The 23428-nt window shown below is 43.7% G+C and overlaps 1 protein-coding gene across 1 annotated transcript; it reads right to left on the minus strand.

Annotated features, from left to right (window-relative positions):
• Positions 1–9797: 9797 nt before the first annotated feature.
• prep (prolyl endopeptidase) lies at positions 9798–22985 on the minus strand. The gene is made up of 14 exons (XM_056294688.1): positions 22841–22985; positions 22321–22395; positions 21759–21892; positions 21233–21363; positions 20614–20823; positions 19991–20112; positions 19677–19782; positions 18099–18290; positions 17308–17505; positions 16403–16506; positions 14610–14841; positions 12491–12622; positions 12023–12179; positions 9798–11613 (listed from the first exon to the last, which is right to left on the minus strand). The coding sequence occupies exons 1-14, from the start codon at positions 22976–22978 to the stop codon at positions 11319–11321; spliced, it is 2226 nt and encodes a 741-aa protein (XP_056150663.1). The 5' UTR covers positions 22979–22985; the 3' UTR covers positions 9798–11318.
• Between the last annotated feature and the right edge of the window lie 443 nt (positions 22986–23428).

The following is a 23428-nucleotide window of genomic DNA, read 5'->3' on the forward strand; positions in this document are numbered from 1 at the left end:
TCAACTATGGTCGTGTCATTTTGCAGCATCCTGACAGGGAGACGCAAAGCGAGCACTTGCAACAAAAAAAAATTCATAAAAAAATGTTTGTGTAAGGAATCACCATTTCTGCCCCGTGTGGTTCATATGTGGCTGAAGCTGCTCGGTTGGGTTTCATATTTCACCCACAACATCTCTGAGGCCACTTCTGTGGAGAATACGTGACTTTGTGCTAATGCTGCTGTTTGATTGTGGGAGGGGTAAAAAAAAATTTGCAGAAAAATAAAATTTAATGAAAAGGAGTAAACTCGTGGCGAATGTACAAAAGGTATTCTGTGAAAAAAAAGAAAAGAAAAAATAAATGCATGTGTGGGAATGCATGTGTGGGAATGACGGAAGACAACCCCACACCACCTTCCCTCCAGTCACCGTCTCTGCTGTTTACCTGACCTTCAGTCTAACTAACGCTGATTTATTTACCTTTCCATCCACGACAGGCCTGTATGATGGGACTCTTCTCCTCGTCATAGCGATGCATTTCAATGAAAACTGCCCAGAGCCTCGCTCTTTACCCAAAATTACATGAACAATATTTTTTCACGATATAGATTTTTCATAACGATTATTTATTGTGAGCTCAATAGTCTTTAATGGCCTACCTATAGGCGAACCACTACTTTCTGGACGTCTCGGAATAGGTTGTTTACGAGCTCTTGTTGCTAGCCATATGACCAGTTACCTCTCAGTATCACCATAGTGTGCACCAGGGGAGAGCTGAACTCACAGCTTTGGAATGTGAGTGGAAACCCCTGCAAAACAAACTATATGTGCTAAGGGTTTATAGGCTGCACTTATCGATATTTCATCAATTTTGCAGCCCAGAGTCACACGGGACACAGTCGTCTGTTTTGGGGGGGGAGAAAACTATAAGGCTGCATTGTAGATTAACCGAAGCGTGCCCCCTTCCTCTACAAGAGGAGCGAAGACAACAGGAGAAGAAACATGCCAAGCAACGATCCGGGGTTACCCTCAAGCCAACGAGGCTGGACGAGGTAACGCCGGTCAGCTGAGACCGTCTCACGTCTCAGCTCGTGTGCGGAACAGCACGTCTCTGAAGAGCTGAGAGTAAAGTGGGGTGGGGGGGTGGGGGGGGAAACACGTTACAGGAATGAAGCAACAACAACCCCATCTCCACCCACCAGCCCTAAGAGCCCACCCTCCGGAATTCATGAGCTTATACCCCTACCCCCAATCCATCCCAGCCCCCCGCGCAAATTCTGCTTTTCCGAGATGCGTAGCTCCATAGAGGAGGCCTCAGCGATGGCTAGTGAAAAAACTGTTTTTGGTCACAGGTCCGGAGTCACATTTCATACAAGTCGTTCATAACCTGGGAGGACGTCTCTGGTCGGGACGAATCGACGAGAGTCACCGTAATGTCTCTTCCTCCCCGCTAAGGGCCCATGCATCAAATAGTAATGATTGATGCAGCGCAGTGGGTGTCGGTATAATCATTAAGACCGCTACACAACAGCCGAGGCACGCTTTTTACGTCCTCTGACCAAGTTCATTCTTAAAATTTGCAAGGCCCCCTTACAGATCCTCGATCAGAGAATTGATGACGAGGCCCCCGAGCGGTGACGTCACCGATCACCAATTAAGCCATGCGGCCGTTGCTTCTCTCGGCGGAAATAGTCGACGAATTTGACCCATATGGAGGGATCACTGAGAGCCCCCATCTGAATGCCGACATTCTGGGAAGACTTTGGACTCCCTCACCCCAGCTAACCTCACCCAACCCCCACTCCTCGCCATGTAGGCTCCCAGAGGGAAATTCGCCTTTACCCTGCAACGCTGTCAATGCAGTTCAAAGGGTTCAGCGAGTTCGACGCTCCTTTTCTTCCTCCTTTTTTCGGTAAGGGGGTTGTTTTTTTGTCGTTTAGAGCATGCATTCCAGTCACCAATCCCTTAACTTTTTTTTTCTTTTTTTTTTTTACCTCCTCTGCCAGGAGGTGTAAACATGATGGGTGAAGCTGTAGATCATCTCCTGTCAGGGTTGTTTTGAAGAAGAGGGACATGTATGCATGGATATATGGGGAGAGACCTGCACGCGGAGCCGGCGATGCCCTTCATTCAGTAATATGGAAATTTGGATGCATGTGATTGTTCTTCAGCTGCATTTGAATCCCTCCAAACTCCTGTGCAAGTTAGAGATGGAGGGAGGAAGAGTTTAGGCACTTGTGTCTTCACTTTTTTTTTTTAGAAATTATACGCACTGCTTCGTCCGCGTCGCACGAAGTAAATTTCGTTAAAAAACATTTAGAGGCAACGAAAAATTGCTTGAAAGTGGCTCACAGAAGCCCGCGTGCGCCACGTGTCTCGTGTCTGAAACCAAGGAAATTAAAACCCTCGTTTTTCGTTTTGCTAGTCAATCAGCGCGATTCTCACGATCGTTTCAGTCGTTAAAATAAAAGCAGAAATGGTGTTTCCGTGGTGGCGTCCCGGCGGTGTTGTGCAGACGTGTGGGCTTCCAGTGATGGCCAACATATTAGTGAAAAAAAAGGGGGGGGGGACACGTCCCAGCCAGTCTTCTAATAAGCTGCTCTGACTGAGACGCTCTCATTATTTCCCCCAAACTTTTCACCCCGAAACCTGCGCGGCTCTTCGCTCTCCTTCATTTCTGCAGCCTTTTCCAGAACAGTCGCCACTATTTTGCGGCGACAGAGAGAGAAAGGGGGTCGGAGGGGGAGAGAGAGGGGGGGGGATAGAGAGAAGCAAAACGCGGCTTAAATAATCGCGGTCAAAACATGTGAATGGGGGGGGGGACAGGTGACGTCACGCGGAGAGGCTCGAGCTCCGCGGGACAACAACAGAGCGGATCAACATCTTTTTTATCTTCCACCTCCGCCGGTCAGGACGCGCGCGGCACACGGACGGTCAGTATACACTATTATCCCTCTTTCTCTGCCCATGCGGGTCACTTGGTTTTGCCGGTGTGATTTTTTTTTTATTTCCTTTAAATCCACAGAGGCTAAACTTTTCTCTCTCTCTCTCTCTTCGCCATCAATCAATAGTCTCGGGATAGGGCGCGTGTGTTCCACCAGCGCCTCGTTTACTCCATTAAATGTTGTGAGCGAGCTCCGTGCTTCCTAATTCTATAGCGTCCCGCCAGCCGCGCTGAGCTGGTACTGGGAGTCAAACTGGGAACCGCAAGTTTTGGGGTGGAACACCGCTCCACAAAGTGGGTGTTGTTTTAATGGCGCCTGGACGTGTAGTGGGTAAAGATGGAGCCACGGTTCGGAGAGGTGGAGGGTAGAGAGCAACTCACCTGTTGGCGAGGCAGCGGACATCCTCTGCTCTCCTATCCGGATAGAGGAGGCGACACACGTTCCTCTCGATGCCCCCTCTGATTATGATTTCTTTTTTTTTCCGGCGAGAGAAAGAAAAGAAAGGGGGGGGCAATAAAATAAAATAACGGATCCCGGACCAAAAATGAAGTCTAATTGAGCCCGTTGTGCCCGTGCACCTGCATGTTTAGACTGGCTTCCTGGGCTGCTTGCACAGGCCTACACAAGGCCATGTGAACTGAAGGAGATTTTCCATCGATGAATATTTTATAGTGACTCTGTAACCTAAGATGACAAGCGTGCGGAGCAGGCGGATTTGTTTTGATTTTCTGCGTCTATACAGGGAGCAAACTGATTCCTGTGACGACATGTCTGTCTATACTCAACCAGATCAGGCAAAGATCTGCTTCTTCATTCATCGTGGTTACCCGCTGCGCACAGCATGCGGCTCAGTAGCTGTATTTAAAGGAGACATTAACACGAGAAGGCCTGCTAAAGTAGGTGTAAGCATGTTCTAATGCACATCTCAAATGCACATTTCAAATTGCCCGAATATTCATTAAGAGGCGTCGGGCTGAAATTCTTCCCAGGCGTCTGAATGTCGCAGAGATTTTTTTTTTAAAATGGGCTCCTTAAACCGTGTTGCGTGTAATGACTCCAGCCTACCCCCACCTCTTTTGTTGATGGAGATCCACACTTCACATCCCCCACCCATCTAGTTCACAGACTGCCCGACACAGTATCCCGCTATTCAAAACCCTGATAAGAAACTTTTCCCATACAACTGCTACCCCTGTCATGCCATACTCTGTGGTCCGGTGCTACGTGCAGACTGTGCAGTGCGTTTTCCAACACCCACGCCTTTAACCGCGTGTACAGGAGTTTATTATCTTCTCCGAATCTCCTCCACTGATCTGGGGTCTGCCATAGGTCTGCGCAATCTACATGTGATCTGCATTGAGCGGCACAAATAAACGGGCCACAGACCAGCGCTACACTATGGAAAGCGCCAAGCCCACTGAGAAGTGAGAGGAACAGCGCCGCCCGCCGGTTCAGTGGAGACATTCACCTGAACAAAACAGAAAGGAAAAGGTCCTTTTGATAATCACCTTTACGCATAGGAGCAGGGGAATGCTTCAAAGTCCGAATCGGCGAGGTTAATTTAAAACCGTTATACACCACAGAAGTAGAAATAGTGGTATATCACGCAGGACGGGGCAGTTCGAAGTGATGAAATAGTGCTGATGCTAAACAATAACTATGCACATGTATATAGATAATTGCAACCTCAGTTACGAAATTTAGTGATCAAAAAATTACAACGTTCAAAACTTGTATTTCCCCTTTTTTTTGTAAAGTGATGGAAAATATATTACCCTTGGAAATGTGCTGTTCGTATATTCAGAGTGACCTTAAGAGATTGCGCACTTTCGCAGAGGAAGGAGCTTCACGTGCATTTGAAGACATTAAGTTACATGGTAGAAGAGAACATTTTTCTTTTAACACATTTTCTTTGTTTCCTGCTTAAAGATTTAATTATACTTTAATTATGTGGCATTGTTTTTAAATGTGTTATTTACATTAGCAGAGACTACACATGCAGATAGATCAATCAGTCAATCAATCAATCAATCAAGTTGCATTTTATATAGCGCTCTTCTAGCTGCAACAGCCACTCAAAGTGCTTTACAAACTGAGGTCTATCTGGCACTGGAATGAGATTGGAAGACCATAATCCATGTGCTCAGGCTATGCACGTGGGTTATCACGTCAATAAATGGCAGTAATTGCAAATATTTGTTAATTTCGCTAACTAATAAAATGATACATATATATGCAATATATCCAATTCATTAATTCTGATTAATTCCGATAGGAAAACGGAGGTAGGGGATTGCTATATCTAAAAAAGATTACAGCAGGTATTTTTTCTAGGTTTAATTTTTTATGTTCTTGAAGGTGTGTGTATATATATATATATATATATATATATATATATATAGTGAAATTCAGAGCATTAATATAGCAGCAAACAACTTGCTATGTAGACATAGTGGAATAATGGCGTCCTGAGCAGAGAATGACGTCACACTCCTCCGCGTGCGTCTCTGTGCTTTGTTTTGGAAGCCGGCCCGGCCTAGCGCACGCGCGTTAGCACATCTTGCGTTAGCAGGGTAGCTAACAAGCTAACAATTACGTTACATAGATTTAGATCACCTGACAGATCGAAAAAAACAGCTCCTTACCAAGCTGAATACGTTGCTCGTGTTAATAAAAAATAACGTAATACTGTCAAAATCAATATTTCAACCAACCAAATAATAGCCAAGTCCGTGAAGGAAGGGGGGGGTTGTCTTGGTTTGGACTGAAATGCCCGTGCTGAATATCGTGTAAAGTATCGTTAAGTGCTGGCATATAGATGTAGCTTTTGGTATATAGACGTAGATTTTGGTATATAGATGTAGATTTTGGCATATAGATGTAGCTTTTGGTATATAGACGTAGATTTTGGTATATAGATGTAGATTTTGGTATATAAACGTAGATTTTGGTATATAGATGTAGCTTTTGGTATATAGAGGTAGATTTTGGCATATAGATGTAGATTTTGCCATATAGATGTAGCTTTTGGTATATAGACGTAGATTTTGGTATATAGATGTAGCTTTTGGTATATAGATGTAGATTTTGGCATATATATGTAGATTTTGGTATATAGATGTAGATTTTAGCAGATTGGTTGTACTTTCTGGATACTCATCAGACGTATTTTTCTCATGTAGCCTCTTCACGCAGTACCAAAAGACACACACACAGTGAGGTAGCGACACATTACAATATATTTGTACAGCAAAGACGTCACAGTGAGTCGTTGTTTAACATACAAGCAAGGCCTGACTAGAAAACGATCTCGCGCTCTCTCTGTCTCTCTCTCTCTCTCACCGCCAACCTGCTCTTAGACGTCAGTTCAAGTAATTTTCGACCATAAGAATCAAACCAACAATGAAATGAAAATGTTCCAGGCCACCGGCCAACAGCAGTGTGCTATCTCCTCAGCAGAGAGAGGTTTGTGTGGGTTCACCTAATCGCATGAGAATATGTAGGAAAGCTGACATTAGGAGCCTTTTTGTTGCGTGTGTAAAAACACACAACTTAGTTCTCCAAGGCTAACAATGGAAGAACCACTAGGGGCTTTAAAAGCCATCGTATGAATATTCAGTGTTACGTCTGAAAGTCAGCAGTCACCTTCCAGACAAATCACATCTGAGTATCCATAATAAACACGGGGCTGTAGTATGACGTCACTGTATTTATGAGTCCTAAAATCTTTGAGACGAGGCAGAGATGTGCGCAGAGGATTTCCCTGAGCTTTAAAGGACTTTGGCTGTACGCCTCTATTATTGAACTTGGCATGCTCTCATATTTGTGATCGATACCTACCGCTCATCTCTCTATGAGGTGGTTCCTGTTCTGCAGCAACACGGCTTGGTCCAAATAAGCGAGGCGGTATAGAACAAACCTTTTTTTTTTTAAACTTTTTTGTACTTTTTTTATGTTTTTGTTCTATAAAGTTTCGCCATCTGAATACATTGACCTGTGTGTCATCTGGCAGTCAGCTGAATGCAAATGACTGCTGTGTCCTTGCAGGGTTGTGACGTGGTCTCCAAAAGCGTCATCTCGTGGTTGGTAATGGGCCGGGTGTTACAGCAAAATCTGTGACCCGTGAGGTTATGTGACCCTGCCACTCTTCCAGCCATGGAAACGGCAGTTTAGATAAGGTTAAGTTTAGACGTGAAGTTCAAGATGTTTATGTTTAAATTTGGGTATTTGGTTGGAGACACCGCTGACGTTAGATGTGGGTTTGGTGCGGTTGAGATTAGTACTAGCATCTGGGGGGGGGGGGGAGTAGAACGTTTTAAAGGCAGGGTCGTATAATCTGACGGGTCACAGATTTTGGCAAAACACCTGTCAGCTCGCTTTCTGCAGGGAAAACGCACGACCTTACCCGACATACAAGCAGCCTTCACAACGCACACAACAACAACCACCACCACCATAGTGTGTGGACTGCAGCGGCGTGGGTGTAACGTTATTTATCCATGTGCGTCTCCTTTCTAACCGGTGATGGCTGACTTGTGAGACGACGAGCCACTATTTAATTTTCCATCGTTGCTTTAATAGACACTGCCTCGAGCGTTTTAAACGAGTAATGGCGACGCTGATATCCGGTTTCAGATCGTGCAGAATTTGTCCGCCAAGTTGATGGCGGTGCCGCCCCTTTAGGGGGACGCGTAGGTACAATGCAACCGTGTGGTTAACGGAACAGGACCAGAGAGTTGCTACAGGTGTTTGGCGGGTGTAGAGGCTCCGTTGGACTACAGTGCAGTTCAGCAAGAAAAACAAACAGGCTTGTTACTCGCTGGCACGTCACACTGAGCCGAGTTGCTTTCATGCATAAAGTGCGTGACGAGCACGCCCCTATTAGTTATTTGGTCGAGACACCTGCGATGTTCAGTGCAAACAGTGGCTCTGTGTTGACTCCGGCTCCCCGCGAGAGTTATTTATTCTGCATATGCCAAGTTGGCGAGTCAGTCAAATACTGCGCGAGCTGGAAGCTAACGAGCTGGAACCGGCTGGATGGGTTTCTGCTGAGCTTAGACGCAGACCTGTGTGTAAAGTCATTGATGAGGACCACCCTATTGCTAGGAGGCGGCGTCCTGTTTCGCAAAGCACCCTGGGAAACGCATGTTTCGGAAACGCACCACATACACGTGTGTGAACGATTGAATGAACGGATGAATGCAGATGAGCTTGGATTGCGTTGGTTTGAACAAAGACTGGAGGGGGTAACTTCATTAATATGGAATGTGTCGGTGGACCTTCGTTAATTTCACATCCCCAGACACTTGTTGTGCCGAGACAAGAGAGCCTGTGAGAGGGGTCACCGACTCATCTACTGTTTCTATTGTCTCTATTGTTCTGCCGGAACAATCTTTTCATTTCCATACAGGACCAACAATAGTCAACTCTGTCAGCTTTAATGTAGTTCATGCATGCAGCCTATTTTAAATAAAATCATTTATACGGTTATGTGTGTGTGTGTGTGTGTGTGTGTGTGTGTGTGTGTGTAGCGGTTTTTTTCGCAAACCGTCAATTGTGTTGATAAAAGTACTCAACTAATGAGCAGAATATCAATATATTCCACTATATATTGATATTCTGCTCCTCATATATATATATATGAGGAGCAGAATATATATATATATATATATATATATATATATATATATAATATATACCGTGTTGCTGCAGAACAGGAAATCACCATCGTGTGTGTGACGGTGATTTTTTAGTAAATCACTAAATTGTTTTTAATCAGCTGTTGCAGCATCTGATGTGTTTTTTCCCCCTCCTCAGTGAACTTTTCATAGGTAATGTTTTGCTTGTTCGTTGTTGGGTGTTAATTAACCAGATGTACAGTTTACATGCTGAAAAGGTTATCAGTTATCATCAATGTGCCGGGAAACGTTTCCTGTGAAAATAACATTTCAATAAAAGGAAATAAATGAATTTGTTGTTGGTATTTGTGCATAGAGACTGGGATGAAATTAGATTTCAAATCCATCTGTAGCAACACAGAAACAGACTTCTCGGAGGAGAAAAAAAAACAAATTAGTCTGACTATAGAGACGGACAAATCCTAGAAATGTCTGTTCTTATTTACATTTAATGGCTAAAGTATTGGGTTATATGAGCCATAAGTGAAGTGGTTGCCAAACAGCTCGATTGGAAAAAGCCACAGGAAAAGCCACCTGTCCCTCTGAAGCTGCTGCTGCTGCTGCTGTTTTAGGCAACACAATTCACTCCTGGCCTCATTTGCATAACGAAGTGAGCGATACATTCCAGCAGTGAATTGGCAGGGAGTCTTCTCGAAGGTTCACACCAAGAGTCCCGTTGGTTGCTGCGAATCTTTAATTCAGAAATTTTTTTTAATTTCCTTTGTGGTGTGGCACGCTGATTTTAGCCATTTCCCCCTAAAAAAAAATCAAACTATCAAGGACCGTTAGTGTGCAACAAAGAAAATGAATGAGCAGTTCGCATGGCCCCCTGGCAGACCGGCCTTGTTTTCTAATCACACTTGTATGTTGATGATTGACGCGGAGAGGCTGCCCCCCAGCGGCGAATCACGTAATTACACCTTCAGACGTATGACGGCAGCAGCACGCCTCAATACAATGAGGCACTGGTGCAATTTCTGCGTGTTGTATTTCAGTGTTTTGGGGGGGGGGGTTCCCTCTTAATTTTGGGCATAACAGTTACAACCTCAATTACATCCGTCAGTATTCTTAAATACACTGAATCAATATGGTTCTTAGGAAATTCCCATAATTGGTTTGCGTTTTCTGTCATTTCTTTTTTCTCAAAATGTTGTTTCCCCAATAATAAACGAGCAGGCCTACTATGACATGATGTTCAAAAACTGTTTATTGAAGTTGTGGCATTGTTTTAAGTGTTGCTTTTTTCCTTTAAAAGGTAAAACAATCAGCACATGTCAAGAGGTAGAAATCAAGATCAGTCCAAAAGATGTGGGTAATGACATTTAAATATAGATGTTCACGCACTGACACTTGCGCACGCACACACACATACACACAAAACTATTCGCACCTTTCAACACTCATCTCAGTAACACGCAGCTCGTAGTATCATTTGTACAATACTGTTTCTACTTGAATTTTTACATGCTGAATCAATCAGTGCCCAGCAGCCTCTACGATGTGCTCCAATGAAAAGAAACCTCCACATGTGGGAGCACCGATTACTTTTCTCATGACCTTCAGTTGACCTTTCCCCACATGAACCTCTTGACTATGATGGCCGATTACAGTAAAGGTGACATAGCCCTCCCAGTAAAGCCCCACCGCGGGGATAATAAAATCATTCTCCAATTCATAAGAATTCAATACTCGGGGAACGGCGGGGGACAGCACGTAAGTGAAAAGGGAGGGTTTGGTTAGTGTTAAGTGCTGGCTAAGAGTGTTGTTTAAAAAAAAAAAAAAGCACAGCAGAAAGAGAGCCTGCTCCACCGGAAAAAGGGCCTCGTGGAGTAGAGGGGGACAACTACAGACAGCGGAGGGAAGACGAGGGGCGAGGCTGTGGTCACGTAAACAAAAGTTAATTTATGTGTTCATTAAAAACTTACACACTGATGAGCCAAAACTTTATGACCACCTGCCTAATATGCTGCTGGTCCTCCGTGTGCCGCCAAAACTGTGCCAAGGCATGAACTCCCCAAGACCACTGACGGTGTCCTGTGGGATCTGGCACCAAAACAGTAGCAGCAGATCCTTCAAGTCCCGTAAGTTGCGAGATGGAGCTGCCATGGACCGGCCCCATACGCAGCAGGGTGCCTCCCATAACTATCATTAAAATATTCTGTGACTTGTGCGACAGTGGACCTTCAGTCAGTTCAAACCAGACAGGATAGCCTTCGTTGTCCTCATGCATTGATGAGCATTGGGCGCCCAACACCCTGTCGCCGGTTTGTGGTTTGTCCCTCCTTGGACCACTGTCGGTAGGTACTCGCCACTGCTGACCGGGAGCACCCCACAAGCCTTGCCGTTTCAGAGATGCATTGACCCAGTCGTCTGGGCATAACAATTTGGCCCTTGTCAAAGTCACTCAGGTCTTTATGAGAACTGATTGTTCGCTTACTATCTAATCTACCCAGAACTTGACATTTGCCCTTGTTTGGAGATGATCAGAATTATTCGGTTCACCCGTGAGTGGTCATAATGTTTTGGCTCATCCGTGTGTGCACAGATGGAGAAACTGGATGTGTACGCTTGTAATATTTTTCGAAAGACAATTTCAGTAAAGGATGAGGGGAGAGTAGTCAACAAGGCTTCAGTAAGAAAAAAAATAAGAAACAAATCAAATAGAGAGGTGTGACGAAGATATGTAATGGAGCAGGTGGAGGCTGAGGCGGTGGTGTTATTCAACCCAGGAAATGCTGAGGCAGCGAGCAATGAAGGCATATGTATCTGCCACCTCCTGGATAACCTTGCTGGTGGGCTTGCCGGCACCGTGGCCTGACTTTGTGTCCACATGGATGAACAGGGGGTTGGTCTGCTTGGGACTACGCCCCACGATGTACTGCAGCGTGGCAATGTATTTGAGGGAGTGGAGGGGCACCACCCGATCGTCATGGTCCCCTGTTAGGAGGAGCACTGATGGGTACTGAACCCCATCGCCCTCTGGCACGCGAATGTTGTGGAGGGGTGAGTACCTGGAGGTGAAGGGTGGAGGTCAGAGAGGCAACATGTTAGTGTTAAAGGCTGAAAAAACAGGAACACAACTACAGGTTGGATAGAAGGGACTTTGCTCATTCAATAGGTACATGGACACTTATACTTAACATTTGGAGGCAAAAGAAATTGGCCCAGCTGCACGCCACAGAATCTATATATATATATATATATATAATTATCGCTGATCAATACCAAGCCAAATCAGAACCATTTTAGAATAAAAATTTGCCAAATCTTCCCAAAACTAGAGCCAAATCAGAGGTGGATGTTGAAATCGCAGCTAAATCATCGCCAGACACGAGTGCAAATGTGAGGGAAGATTTTGGTCAGTACTTAATAAGTACTCATAATAAGACTACACATAGATGACAGTCAGCAAACACCTACTTAATGAGCCATTCAAACTGCTCTTTGATTTCAGAGCAGCCAAAGTCAGTGGTCCATGCATGGCCGATGGTGAACTTGTGGAATTTCAGCATGTCCATGACGCCGACCTGGGCTACTGCACAGCCAAACAGCTCAGGCCGCTGGTTCACACAGGCAGCTAAAAGGGTAATACAAACACATGAACGCAGGCAAATACACATGGTTGAAGGATAATATCTATGTAATTGTGTAGTACACCTTAACATTCCCAAACTGCGTCCACCTTTACAATGTATCTACTTTCAATTGTCCTGAATAAAAAAAACGACAAAGGGGAGTGGACTTCCCACTCTTCATATACTTACTGAACTTTCTGTAACTCCAATAATAAATATGATCTATTTAACCAGGAGAGTCCAATTCAGCACATTGTGTCCCATGGAACCCCGGTTATGAAAGCAAGGCATGAGTAAAGTAATACAGACATACCAACAAGCAGGCCACCATTGGAGCCTCCATTGATGGTGAGTTTGGATGGAGAGGTGTAGCCCTCTTTGATGAGATACTCAGCTGCACATTGGAAGTCCGTGAAGCAGTTCTGCTTGTTGGCCAACATGCCAGCTAGACAAGAAGAAAGAGGAAAAATAAGAGCCCCCATGGTGCTCAGGACACTCATGACAATGTAACATTAAAAGACTGTCTTTTCATTGCGATCGGCTCTGTGTGCACTCTGACTGGGTATGGTCAGAAAATACCAAGTCATTGTCTCTTTAAAAACCTGTGTAGTGGAATAATATACATTCTATCTGGTGTGTGTGTGTGTATTAGAGGGACAGCTCAGGTTGGACGGTTTGGAGACAAAGCAAGATTGAGATGGTTTGGGCATGTGTGGAGGAGAGATGCTGGGTATATTGGGAGAAGGATGTTGAATATGGAGCTGCCAGGGTAGGGGAAAAGAGGAAGGCCAAAGAGGAGGTTTATGGATGTGGTGAGGGAGGATATGCAGGTGGCTGGTGTGGCAGAGGAAGATGCAGAGGACAGCAAGACATGGAAACGGATGAGCCACTGTGGCGACCCCTAACGGGATGAGCCGGTAGTAGTAGTAATAGTAGTATGTGTGTGTGTATATATAGACTGGAGAGGAACAGAGAATAAAAAGAGGAAGAAGAGGAAGTTGTGCAGAGTGGACATCACAAGGCAGCACATCAACCTCCTGTCTGGTCCTAGAAATGGTCAGAGTCCATCTTTTTTGGACCAACTCATAAAAGCTAGGGAGAAAAACATTAAAGGCTGTGTCTATTCACCGAATCTCAATCACAATAAACTTGTATGGCTACGTAGTGCTATATGCAATGTCTACAGTCTTGGAATTAAAGAGCAAGTAAGCGCTCAACGTTCTTCTATTTTGAAAAAAGGTGGAAAAAAGGGATGGAAAGTGTTTTAGTTGAATAAAGCCAGCTTGGTGCCTTCCAGTCAACTCATATTTTATTGCTAAAATAAATTGGTTCTCAATCCGGTCCTTGGGGTAGCACCGGTACTGCTGCATTTCTATTCTGCCAGCTAGTTCATTACATTCATCTGTTGTTGCAGTTACTTCACACTTCAGTCAGGAAGCTTTTACACCTGAAACAAAAGGAGACTGTGATGAAATCACCGGTAGGACACAAAACCAGTAGTACTGGTGCTACCCAAGGAATCCATTTGAAACCCACAAGTCTACCACGCTGGACCCAGACACCACCTGACATAGATTTTTTTTTTGTGAGTGTGACATTGTCTCGTTTTTTATTGTTTTTTTTTTTTTTGATGAATTCCTAACCAGGGCAATCGCTTTTACCACACCAGGGAAAAACATTTTCTTCAGCTCAAAAACATGTAAAAGTTAACTACCTCTTGAAAAGGAGTACAAACCATCTAACTACAAAGAAAAGAAAACTCCAGATTTAGCTATATTTAGCACTGTGTTGGCTACTGCTTGCAGTAAACGTATCTGGAAAAGGCAAAACTATCTGAATCTAGCAACATTCATAGTCACATCAGATAGGTAGCAGATAATGTCCAACTGTCATCAATATCTTTAGATCTATAATCTTGTAAATAGATTATTAACTATCAATCAATCATGTTGATTTGATTTGTATATATACACATGTATATGTGTATGTATATATACACAGAGAAATGGGGGTATCATTTTTGTACCCTAGGTGTGAATGTGTGTCGGCCCTGTGATGGCCTGGTGGCCTGTCCAGGGTGTCTCTCCGCCTGCCGCCCAATGACTGCTGGGATAGGTTCCAGCATCCCCGCGACCCTAAGTAAGGATAAGCGGTTTGGATAATGGATGGATGGATTTGTATATTAATAATTTATACATTTTTTTGTTTTGTTTTTTCATTTTTCTAGACTAACCTTGTTCTTGGTATAACTTTCTGTTTAAATGAAGGTCATTACTATTAAAAGACACAGGAGTGACACAAGTGGGGCATGCCTTCAGGAAGTGGGTTATGCCTTTAGGAAGTGAGTTATGACTTCAGGAAGTGGGGTTAGCTCATGTGATAAGGTCTGTCAGTGTGTGTGTGTTGGCATACATGTGTGTGCCATGCCTTGCCTTTGTGCCAAGTCTCTCCGTACTCCCCCCCTCCCCGGATGTTGGCGACAGCCAGGACACCCCCCAGGTGTCTAACAAAGATGAGCCGTGACACACTGTAGCTGGGGGTGATGGAGATGTTGAAGCCTCCGTAGCCGTACAAGAAAGCCGGATGCGAGCCGTCCAACTTGATACCCTTTTTGTGGACAATGAACATGGGGATCTGAGTGCCGTCCTTACTGGGGTAAAAGACCTGAGGGGGCAGAAGGAGAGGAGAGAGACAGGTCAGGGATGTCCTCAGGAATACAGAGAAACTGGGCACGGTCTGGAGCAAGGGATGGAAATTGGTGATCGGTGATCTTCGATTAGATGCGAGCTGTGGGAATAAAAATTTCTTAGTCCTAAATGCGTGTTTATGCAAGATGCAAATGCAGACAGTTGAATGTGAGTCTGCCAGACCACCTTTGGAGGAAATGTGATTCTCACTGTGATCAGATCTCAGCCAGAAACAGCCAGGGGTAAATACAGTGCATACGGGGTGCTCACATGGTTGCAGTCCTTTGATATTGCTTTGTTTGACTAGTTTTTAAATACAGTATATAGACTTGACATCTTCCCACCCACTTACTTTCTTTGCCTCATGCACATGGAAAATGAGATCTGATCACCTGGATAGAGTGTACTCAACAACGGCACATTAAAAATACCAGGTACAAATGCAAAGGGAGGTGACTTAAGTGCTCATTACCCAGATAACATATCCAAACTGTCCATATTGGGGAAAAAAACTACCTGCCTTGTAAGGGGGACTGGCTTGTAAGACATGTTTAATCATTTCAGGACCCTGACGAAGCCTTGCTCTTGTATGCATGGTTGGTTTCATATGATAGATAAAATACTTTTACAAACATGTGACCCCTTTCATTTGTGAGTGGGTCACAGTCAAGAGAATAAAAGAGCGTCAGTGGAAGCCACTACCTCCATCCATTATCCAAGCCGCTTATCCCAAGTAGGGTTGCGGGGATGCTGGAGCCTATCCTAGCAGTCATTGGGTGGCAGGTGGGGAGACACCCTGTATATAGGCCGCCAGTCTATCACAGGGCCGACACATTCACACCTAGGGACGATTCAGTACGGACAATTCACCTGACCTACATGTCTTTGGACTGTGGGAGGAAACTGGAGCACCTGGAGGAAACCCACGCAGACACAGGGAGATCACGCAAACTCCACACAGAGGATGAACCGGGATGACCCCAAAGGTTGGACAACCCCACGGTTCCTGGCCACTATCTCCATGTTATTTCTAATTTTACAATCATCATGAGGAATATGTGAGAGAAATACACCCGACTTTGGCACACGCCAAGAACACTGTTCCCTTCCAGCTTGAGAACCTTGAGTCTACTTCATGATTTGACCAGTTTTCAAATATCACAGGTCACACATCAGCAGACTGAGAAGGATTTGTTTCAGGCCAGCACTTCAACCCAGCTGATTTTTCCCCTGACAAACAACCTTGATAAATATCTCATTATCTGCCACACAGGGTCCTTACTTAAAAAGAAGAGGTCAAATTTTAGTACCCGGGCAAACCCAGTTGAGACCCATTCTCTAGAGTGGCCTGTGTGGATGGATGAACTTTTACATGGCTATATCTTAAAGGCATGTGATCAAGAAAAAATCCGAAAAGAAAAAAAGATGAAAGCAGAATAAAAGTTTCTGCGATTAAAAATGGACAGGAATTGTACATCTCCTCATAAAAACCAAAACTGAAATCTGAAATTAATATGATAAGCCACACGATTGTTTACCTGGGTGGTCTGGTAGTCGGATGGGTTGAAGCCTTTGACAGTGACCTCTCTGAACACATGAGGCTGCAGGGGCTCCTTGGTCAGGTCACAGTGGTAAATGATGGCTTGAAGAGAAAGGGGAAAATCACTGTCATCTTAACATTCTCACATATCTACATCCTTTTTGCTGCACATGGGAAAGGATTTTTTTTTTTTGGCCATTTGTTTTTTGTTTTCAAATTCTCACACGATAAACAGAGAGAAAACATTACAAAAAAGGAAATGTCATAAGAGTGAATGTCTGATGCAATTAAAATGTCAGAATCCCAATTGGTCCATATATAAAATCCAGAGAGAGCATAACTGCATTGTTAATGATGGTTTACAGCCAATAGGGAAAAAAAAATTTATTTTTTTTTTGGGCAGTTTCACTACATTGCACTACTACATTCAGGTCATACTGTCTCAGCAATCAAGATTTTAAAGAATTTTACCATTGTGTCATATCATACAATGTTAAGGATGTTAAGAGGAGTTTATTTTAACTCTGTCAAATCGTATCAGTCTCCTTGGCCAGGTAAATTAAGCTTAATGGTACCAAGAGGCCTAAGACTGAATGCCACTAGTGGGTTTTCCATGTGTCTCTTCTTACCCATGTCCCCCTTGATTTTCCACATGTCTAAATACAGTATCAATCTACTTAAGGTGAGTTGACAGTGTTCTTGACATTTCAAATGAATGTCTGGAATTTGGAGTGGTCAAAAACCATGCAATTATCAGAATAACAAAATGTAGGCTAACAGTATGTTTAAAAAGATCTCCAGGATTGTAGTCTTGAAAAACTTAACAAAAACATCCAGTATAATGAAGCAGAAACAACAGTGGTTTACAAGTGCTGCACATGGTTCAAACAGGGCGGCCAATACCTGGGGAGAGGAAGGAAGTGAAGTAGTAGAAGATCTCAGAGTCCCTCCGCCGACCCGTAAAGCCCACCACGGAGCCCACATCCAGGGCGAATGTCCTCAGCTCCTCCCCCGTGCTCAGACGGTACATCTTCAGCACGTTCTTCACGTCATGAAGGAAGCACACAAACAGGTAGCTGGAGTATGTACAGGTGGCGAACACTGTGGGGGAAAATCCCAACAGTCAGCGGGGGGAGGGGGTTAACACAGACCAAAAAAGGGGGAGGGCTGGTTGAAAGTGAGAAAGGGATGAATATTGATGGACGATGGGGAAGGAAGAAACAAGGGAAAAACTAAAGGGTCATATTTGTCACAAAGCGCCTATAGAGGGCAGTATATAGTAACTAGCTTCATACGGTGGCAAACAGAGCCACAGAAATAGCATGGGACCCTTAAAATCTGCAGGGACCTTGTGTTATGTGAGTCACAAACATTTATGTTTCTGCAATCTGACATGCTACCCTCTAAGATGCACCAAAAAGGGGCCAAATGGCAACTGAGAGTGTCTGTAAGTCATTTACACTAGTTGCAATGAGGCCCACTCCAACAAAAGCAGATCCTAGATTTGCCGAAGCTACACTCACACACAAGTCGTGTGCTCCTCTCATGTATGGCAAAGATTTTAACTTGTATTCTGGCAAACCGGACCAAAATGTTTAGCATAGTGACATCTAATAAGTGTGCTGGGAGATATTCCGTATGAGGTTTATTCTCTTCTGTTTACAAAGGCCGTGGGAGTGGCAGCGGGAGCTTACCAATGACGTCCTTGTCATGCTGGGGGATGAGCTCCTTCCAGTTGCCCTGGGACGGGGCAGCAAAGTCGATATTGATGAGGCGGTAGCGTGGTGCATCCAGGTTGGTCTTGAAGGTGAACACCGTGCCCTCATTGGTCACGTACTCGTACTCGGCATCGAAGTTGTCAATCAGCTTTACCCATGGCAGAAGCCCTGGTGGTAAGAAAGCATGGACTATAAATCCCAGAGGAAAGAATGTACTACAGGTGAATCGCTAATGCTATTCTGAGCTCTGTCATCTTTTTCTTGTCTAAAGCTGGGATCAGACTACACAATAATTTTGCCTTTAACAATAGTCACCATGTCAGATTAGGCAATCATAGTGCCATAAATTCTTGCCGAATCTTGGCCGGGAGACTGGCAACACTAAAAGTATGACCCCGACCAATCATCATAGGCTGCCTTTCACGATCTCGTGCAAATTCATAGGTTGTCAGGGAGGAGGGTCAAGAAATTGTCAATCATGACTACAGAAGTGCTATGTGTGATGCTGGTGGGCTTGTGTTCTGAAACGAAAAAGAAAAGAAAGACAAAACAATTGTGGACGCTGTTGCGGCTAGTGCTACTGGGGAATGACAACCTAGCATAGCTTAAGCAGCTACTCACCGGGTTGACAAACTACCTCTGCTATTTCACATTTAGCCTATCTTTTTTGACTCTGTCATGGGCCTCCCTCGAGGAAATGTCAAAAAGGCAGGGGTATTGTTGCCACTGCTCAGCGAAACTTTCCTCGGTTTCGTCGTTCCACCTGACAGCAGCAACAGCAGCGTCGCTCTCTCTTTGCCATGTTTACATATGTGGACCAGAGAACACTGTCATCCTATTGGTCAACGTCAAGGAACACATCGTAGGAAATGTCAGACTAGGCAAGAAAATGCAAAAAATTCTGCCATGCTAGACTTTTTGTCAGGTGTCATGGGGCGCCCCAGATGCCACATCGTTTTTCTTCGATTATGTCACACTACACGGGGTGAAGACGCCCACTCATCTTTCCCAATGTTCTTAATCGGGCCTAATGCTGGAAATTTGTCGGTGACGACGAAATTGTGTCAAATTTGGGCTGAAATTGTGTAGTCTGATCCCGGCATAAGACAAGAAAATGGGGACACATCACAGTGTTTTGACACAGCTATATATTTTTTGAAAGATGCTAGCATTATTAAAAAGTGATACTGGTAGCAAATCTGAGGCAAGTAGAAATTGTGGAATTTGATCTAGCAGTTGTTTTAATGTAGGTGAAAGCATAAAAGAAATTAGGTTTACTAAAACAGGCCAAATCAGGTAATGCTAATTAAGTTCTCAATCTCTGGAAAAGATGACTACACTGAGTTTTATAACTTTTGTATATGGCTTTCTAAATTTCAGTATGTTTTACCGAACATGGCAAATCCTACCTAGGGCTGTGACTTGCATGTAACTTGAAGTGCATTATTTTGGGATTTAATTGAAATTATGTGCCAGTTGTAAATTAAAAACAGAAATTAAAGTTGCATAGACACTGATAGATACTAAATCAAAATATGTCATAAAAGACAATACCTGTGACACCCTGTGGAGTAGTCTGGAGGTCACAATACCACAGTCTGTTGACGGGATCACAACCCTCCCTGATGGATAGCAAAACATAGCGCCCATCATCTGATACCTGCAACACACAAACACTAAGTCTTACACAAGCAAAAAGACCATCAAGGCCATACACTTGAATGTGTTAACCCCATTTGCACCTGATGAACCACCCGGAGGAAAAAAAAAAAACCCTAACAAGGATGTGTCCTTGGACAAAAAACTGTGGTGACTGACTAAGCAAAGCATTATTATTATAATGTTGTAGTATGTTGCAGTGGGCATACCTCTGCTCCGCTCATCCACTTCGGGTGTTCAGGGAACTCTGCGCACAGACAGTCTTGAGACTGGGGAGTGCCAAGCACATGGAAGTACAGCTTCTGGTGGAGGTTGGTGGAGGTCTCGGTGCCTGAGAACAAACAGCTGCGGTAAGAGATTATTTTTATTGCTGTCCCCTAGTGGTGATTATCAACAGGCATGTCAGAACAAGTATGGAATGACAAAAGAAATGCAGGAAGGATGGACAGCAGAGATGATAAAACTACATCAAATCTGTAAGGCAGCAGCAAAAGAAATTATTATCAACTATAAGTTAAAAAAAAGGAGAAAACTGGCTAAAAATCCGAATTTGTGATCGTTATTTCTTTCTTCATTTTTCTTTTCATTTCTTAGTATCAGTGTTTCAGTTCTTCCTCACGTAAAATAGATATTGATTGTTGGTTTTTAATCATGTTTGCCTCCTTGGGTCACCCACTACTACATCAGTGGGAATTTTTCAGTCCCTGCAGCCTGTTTTGTCTGCCCCCCTGCGTCCACTGGAATAGATGAATGTATCAAATTAACGTCACTAAAATATTGCATTACAGATTATCTGAATGCAATCCAGTGCTGCCTGGCCTGGGAGTCTTACCATCACTCTTGCCCTCTTGATCAGGGTAGGAGTTGTAGAAAAGGCCTTTCCCATCGTGGGTCCATGACATGCAGCTGAATTTGACATGCTCCAGGCGATCCTCAAGGGGCACCGCCCCTTCAACTCGCAGGAAGCGGATTTCCACCCAATCGGAGCCGCTGGCACTGGTGCCGTATGCCAGGTACTCCCCATCCTCAGAGAATGCATAACCTTAGACGAATAACAGGAACAAAACAGCATCTTTAACAAAGAGACCAATCAAAGTTGATATTCTCGATTTAGCATCCAGCACAGATACAGCAGTCTATTTTGGATGCAAAGAGTCAGCAATTCATTAGTATACTAACCCAAGCTGCTAGTATTTTTACCAGATAGCCTACACACGAGCATCACGACATGCTCCATATAACTCGTTCTGCCATATAGAGCAATAAATAAAGCATTCAGTAGGTAAGGCAAATTACAACCTACATAAGAAGCACTATAGAAAAGGTGAATGTGGCAAAACCCATTATAAAAAACTGGCCAAACCAGAAATGGAATATACATTGATTGTGATTTGTTAGCACTTAGTCTCTTTGGATGCTCATCTAGTTTGTTTTCTCAACCGTCTTTGTACCTTGCAGGGCAACAGTCCCGTCATCAGAGAAAGTATTTGGATCCAAGAAGACGGTGGGCTCTGCATCCAAGCTCTCCTGCACGTACATCACACTCTGGTTCTGGAGGCCCGTGTTGTAGAAGTGAAAGTACCTAAAAAAATGGGGTAAGAAGTGACTGAGGATCAGAGGAGCCAGGCATTCCTAAATTACTTGAATACTAGACCAATGATATTTAGGACCCTTTGATCATTGTGCCAATCCAAGCAAGCCAGTGTTTTGGAAAAAAAAGAGTGTTTTGAATTGCAGTACCCTGTGGTTAGCCACACTAACCACAGCCAAGAATGCCCAAATTTCATTGATGTGAATCCATGAGAAAGTAATGCTAACTGCGCAATGCTATACCATTATGGTACAAGGCAAAAGGAAAACAGATGTAAGGGAGGCTAAATAAAATCGTCCACATCCCTTCCAATTTCTAACTGGTCAATTACTTCAAATACATTTTAAAAAATTAATATTTCTTATTACACATCCTTTTGTTCTCACCTGCTTCCCCTCTTGAAAGGGCAGCTGTATTTGGGGTAGTCATAAAGCTCTGTCATTCGCTCCTTGAACAGGTCACGCACCTCACAGCGCTCCAGAAATGGCAATGTCAGCTGGTTCTGAGTATTGACAAAAGCCTGGAGAAAAAAAAGGCAATAAAAAGGAATACCAAATAAATAGCTAAGTCTTATCTCTAGTGGTTCAATCTGTCAACAATAGACCCTGCTTGTTAGAGCAATTTCACATTTCGCTACAAACATTTAGGAGAAGCAGTTCTCAGACGCAGTGACACAACCAACAATAAGACATTTGTGTAGTTATTCAGACAGTCAGCATGACTAGCCATCCAATTGTCTCCCTATCCCTCTACCCAAGTATTTAGCAACTCTTATTTACTTTCACGAAATACTTCCACTCAGTGTGTGCAAATCTTACAACGCCATATTTTGTCCTTGTAAACTGTGTCATGGGGTTTCTATAGTTTTTATACAGTTTTAGAATTCCCAAAGTTGCAAAGTAATTACAGAAATTGTCAAGGCTGATCAAGAAGACGATCAAGATTTACCTGTGTCTTTTCGCTGTCCGGATCCTCCAGCCAACTGTATGGATCGAGTACCTTGTGGCCATGGTAGTCTTCCACCTGGGACATATGAGACGTTAATCTCATCGGGTAGAAACTCACGTTAGGTGTGGCATCATACTACACGACGAAACGAGTTGATATGCTCGCATTTAGCAGCAACCAAACCACAACTGTTGTGCACTTCCTGCTGAAAATGACTTTTTATTAGCAATGCTAGCGAGTTTAGGATTGATATATTGTGATAGTATATAATGACGATATATTTTGTAATAATTAACTACGGTTGCTTAAGTGTTGTTATATACGTGTACCGGGCTGTTGGAAGGCTGACGAGATCATCCGGGTAACATCAACAGTAAATCCGTTTAATAATAATGACGGGAATAGCTAAACTCTTTTGCAAGCTAACACAGTAGACGTTGTCTCAATGAATGAAAGACGATGATTAAGCATCCAGGCATGTTAGCACGTCGTGCTAAGTAAGCCGGCTAACATTACTTACGACTGCTTCATCGCGGTAAGAATGCGGATACTGGAAAGCCATCTTCGAGGTTAGTTTTCGAGAATTCTGTAACTGGAAAAGTTGTTCCACAGACTGAAATAACGGTTTGGAAAAGATTCTGCGGATCCCACAAAACATCAACCTGGTCCAGGAGGCTCTAGACAGACGGGAGCTTCTGGTCGCGGAGAGCCAACAAATCACATTCAAGAGAGTGCCGCAGTTTACTGTATGGCCCTCTCTTTTCACAGCGCCCTCTGTTGGTATATTAGGATAGTACAACAGTGGAGAACGATTGAGAGTATTATTTAGATTTTGATTAATGGTATTCCAAAAGTACTCTTTGACTCTTTCAGGGGAATCTACAGATTTGTATGGATGTTGTGAACCACAGTATGTGTGCTGTGGCTCACACTGGACTAGGCTGAAGAACTTTCAGTTCATTTTGACTCCAGCTGCAGTGAGAGTATGTGTCCTGTGTATGTATTTGAAAAACAAATGCTTTAAAAAAAATACTATTCAGATTTTGTATATTTTATTATGAATATTTCCGAAATATCTCGCAAATGTTAAAATAATGGTCCGATTTGG

Source organism: Lampris incognitus, chromosome 15 (genome assembly GCF_029633865.1).
Source record: "Lampris incognitus isolate fLamInc1 chromosome 15, fLamInc1.hap2, whole genome shotgun sequence".
NCBI classification, from domain to species: Eukaryota; Metazoa; Chordata; class Actinopteri; order Lampriformes; family Lampridae; genus Lampris; species Lampris incognitus.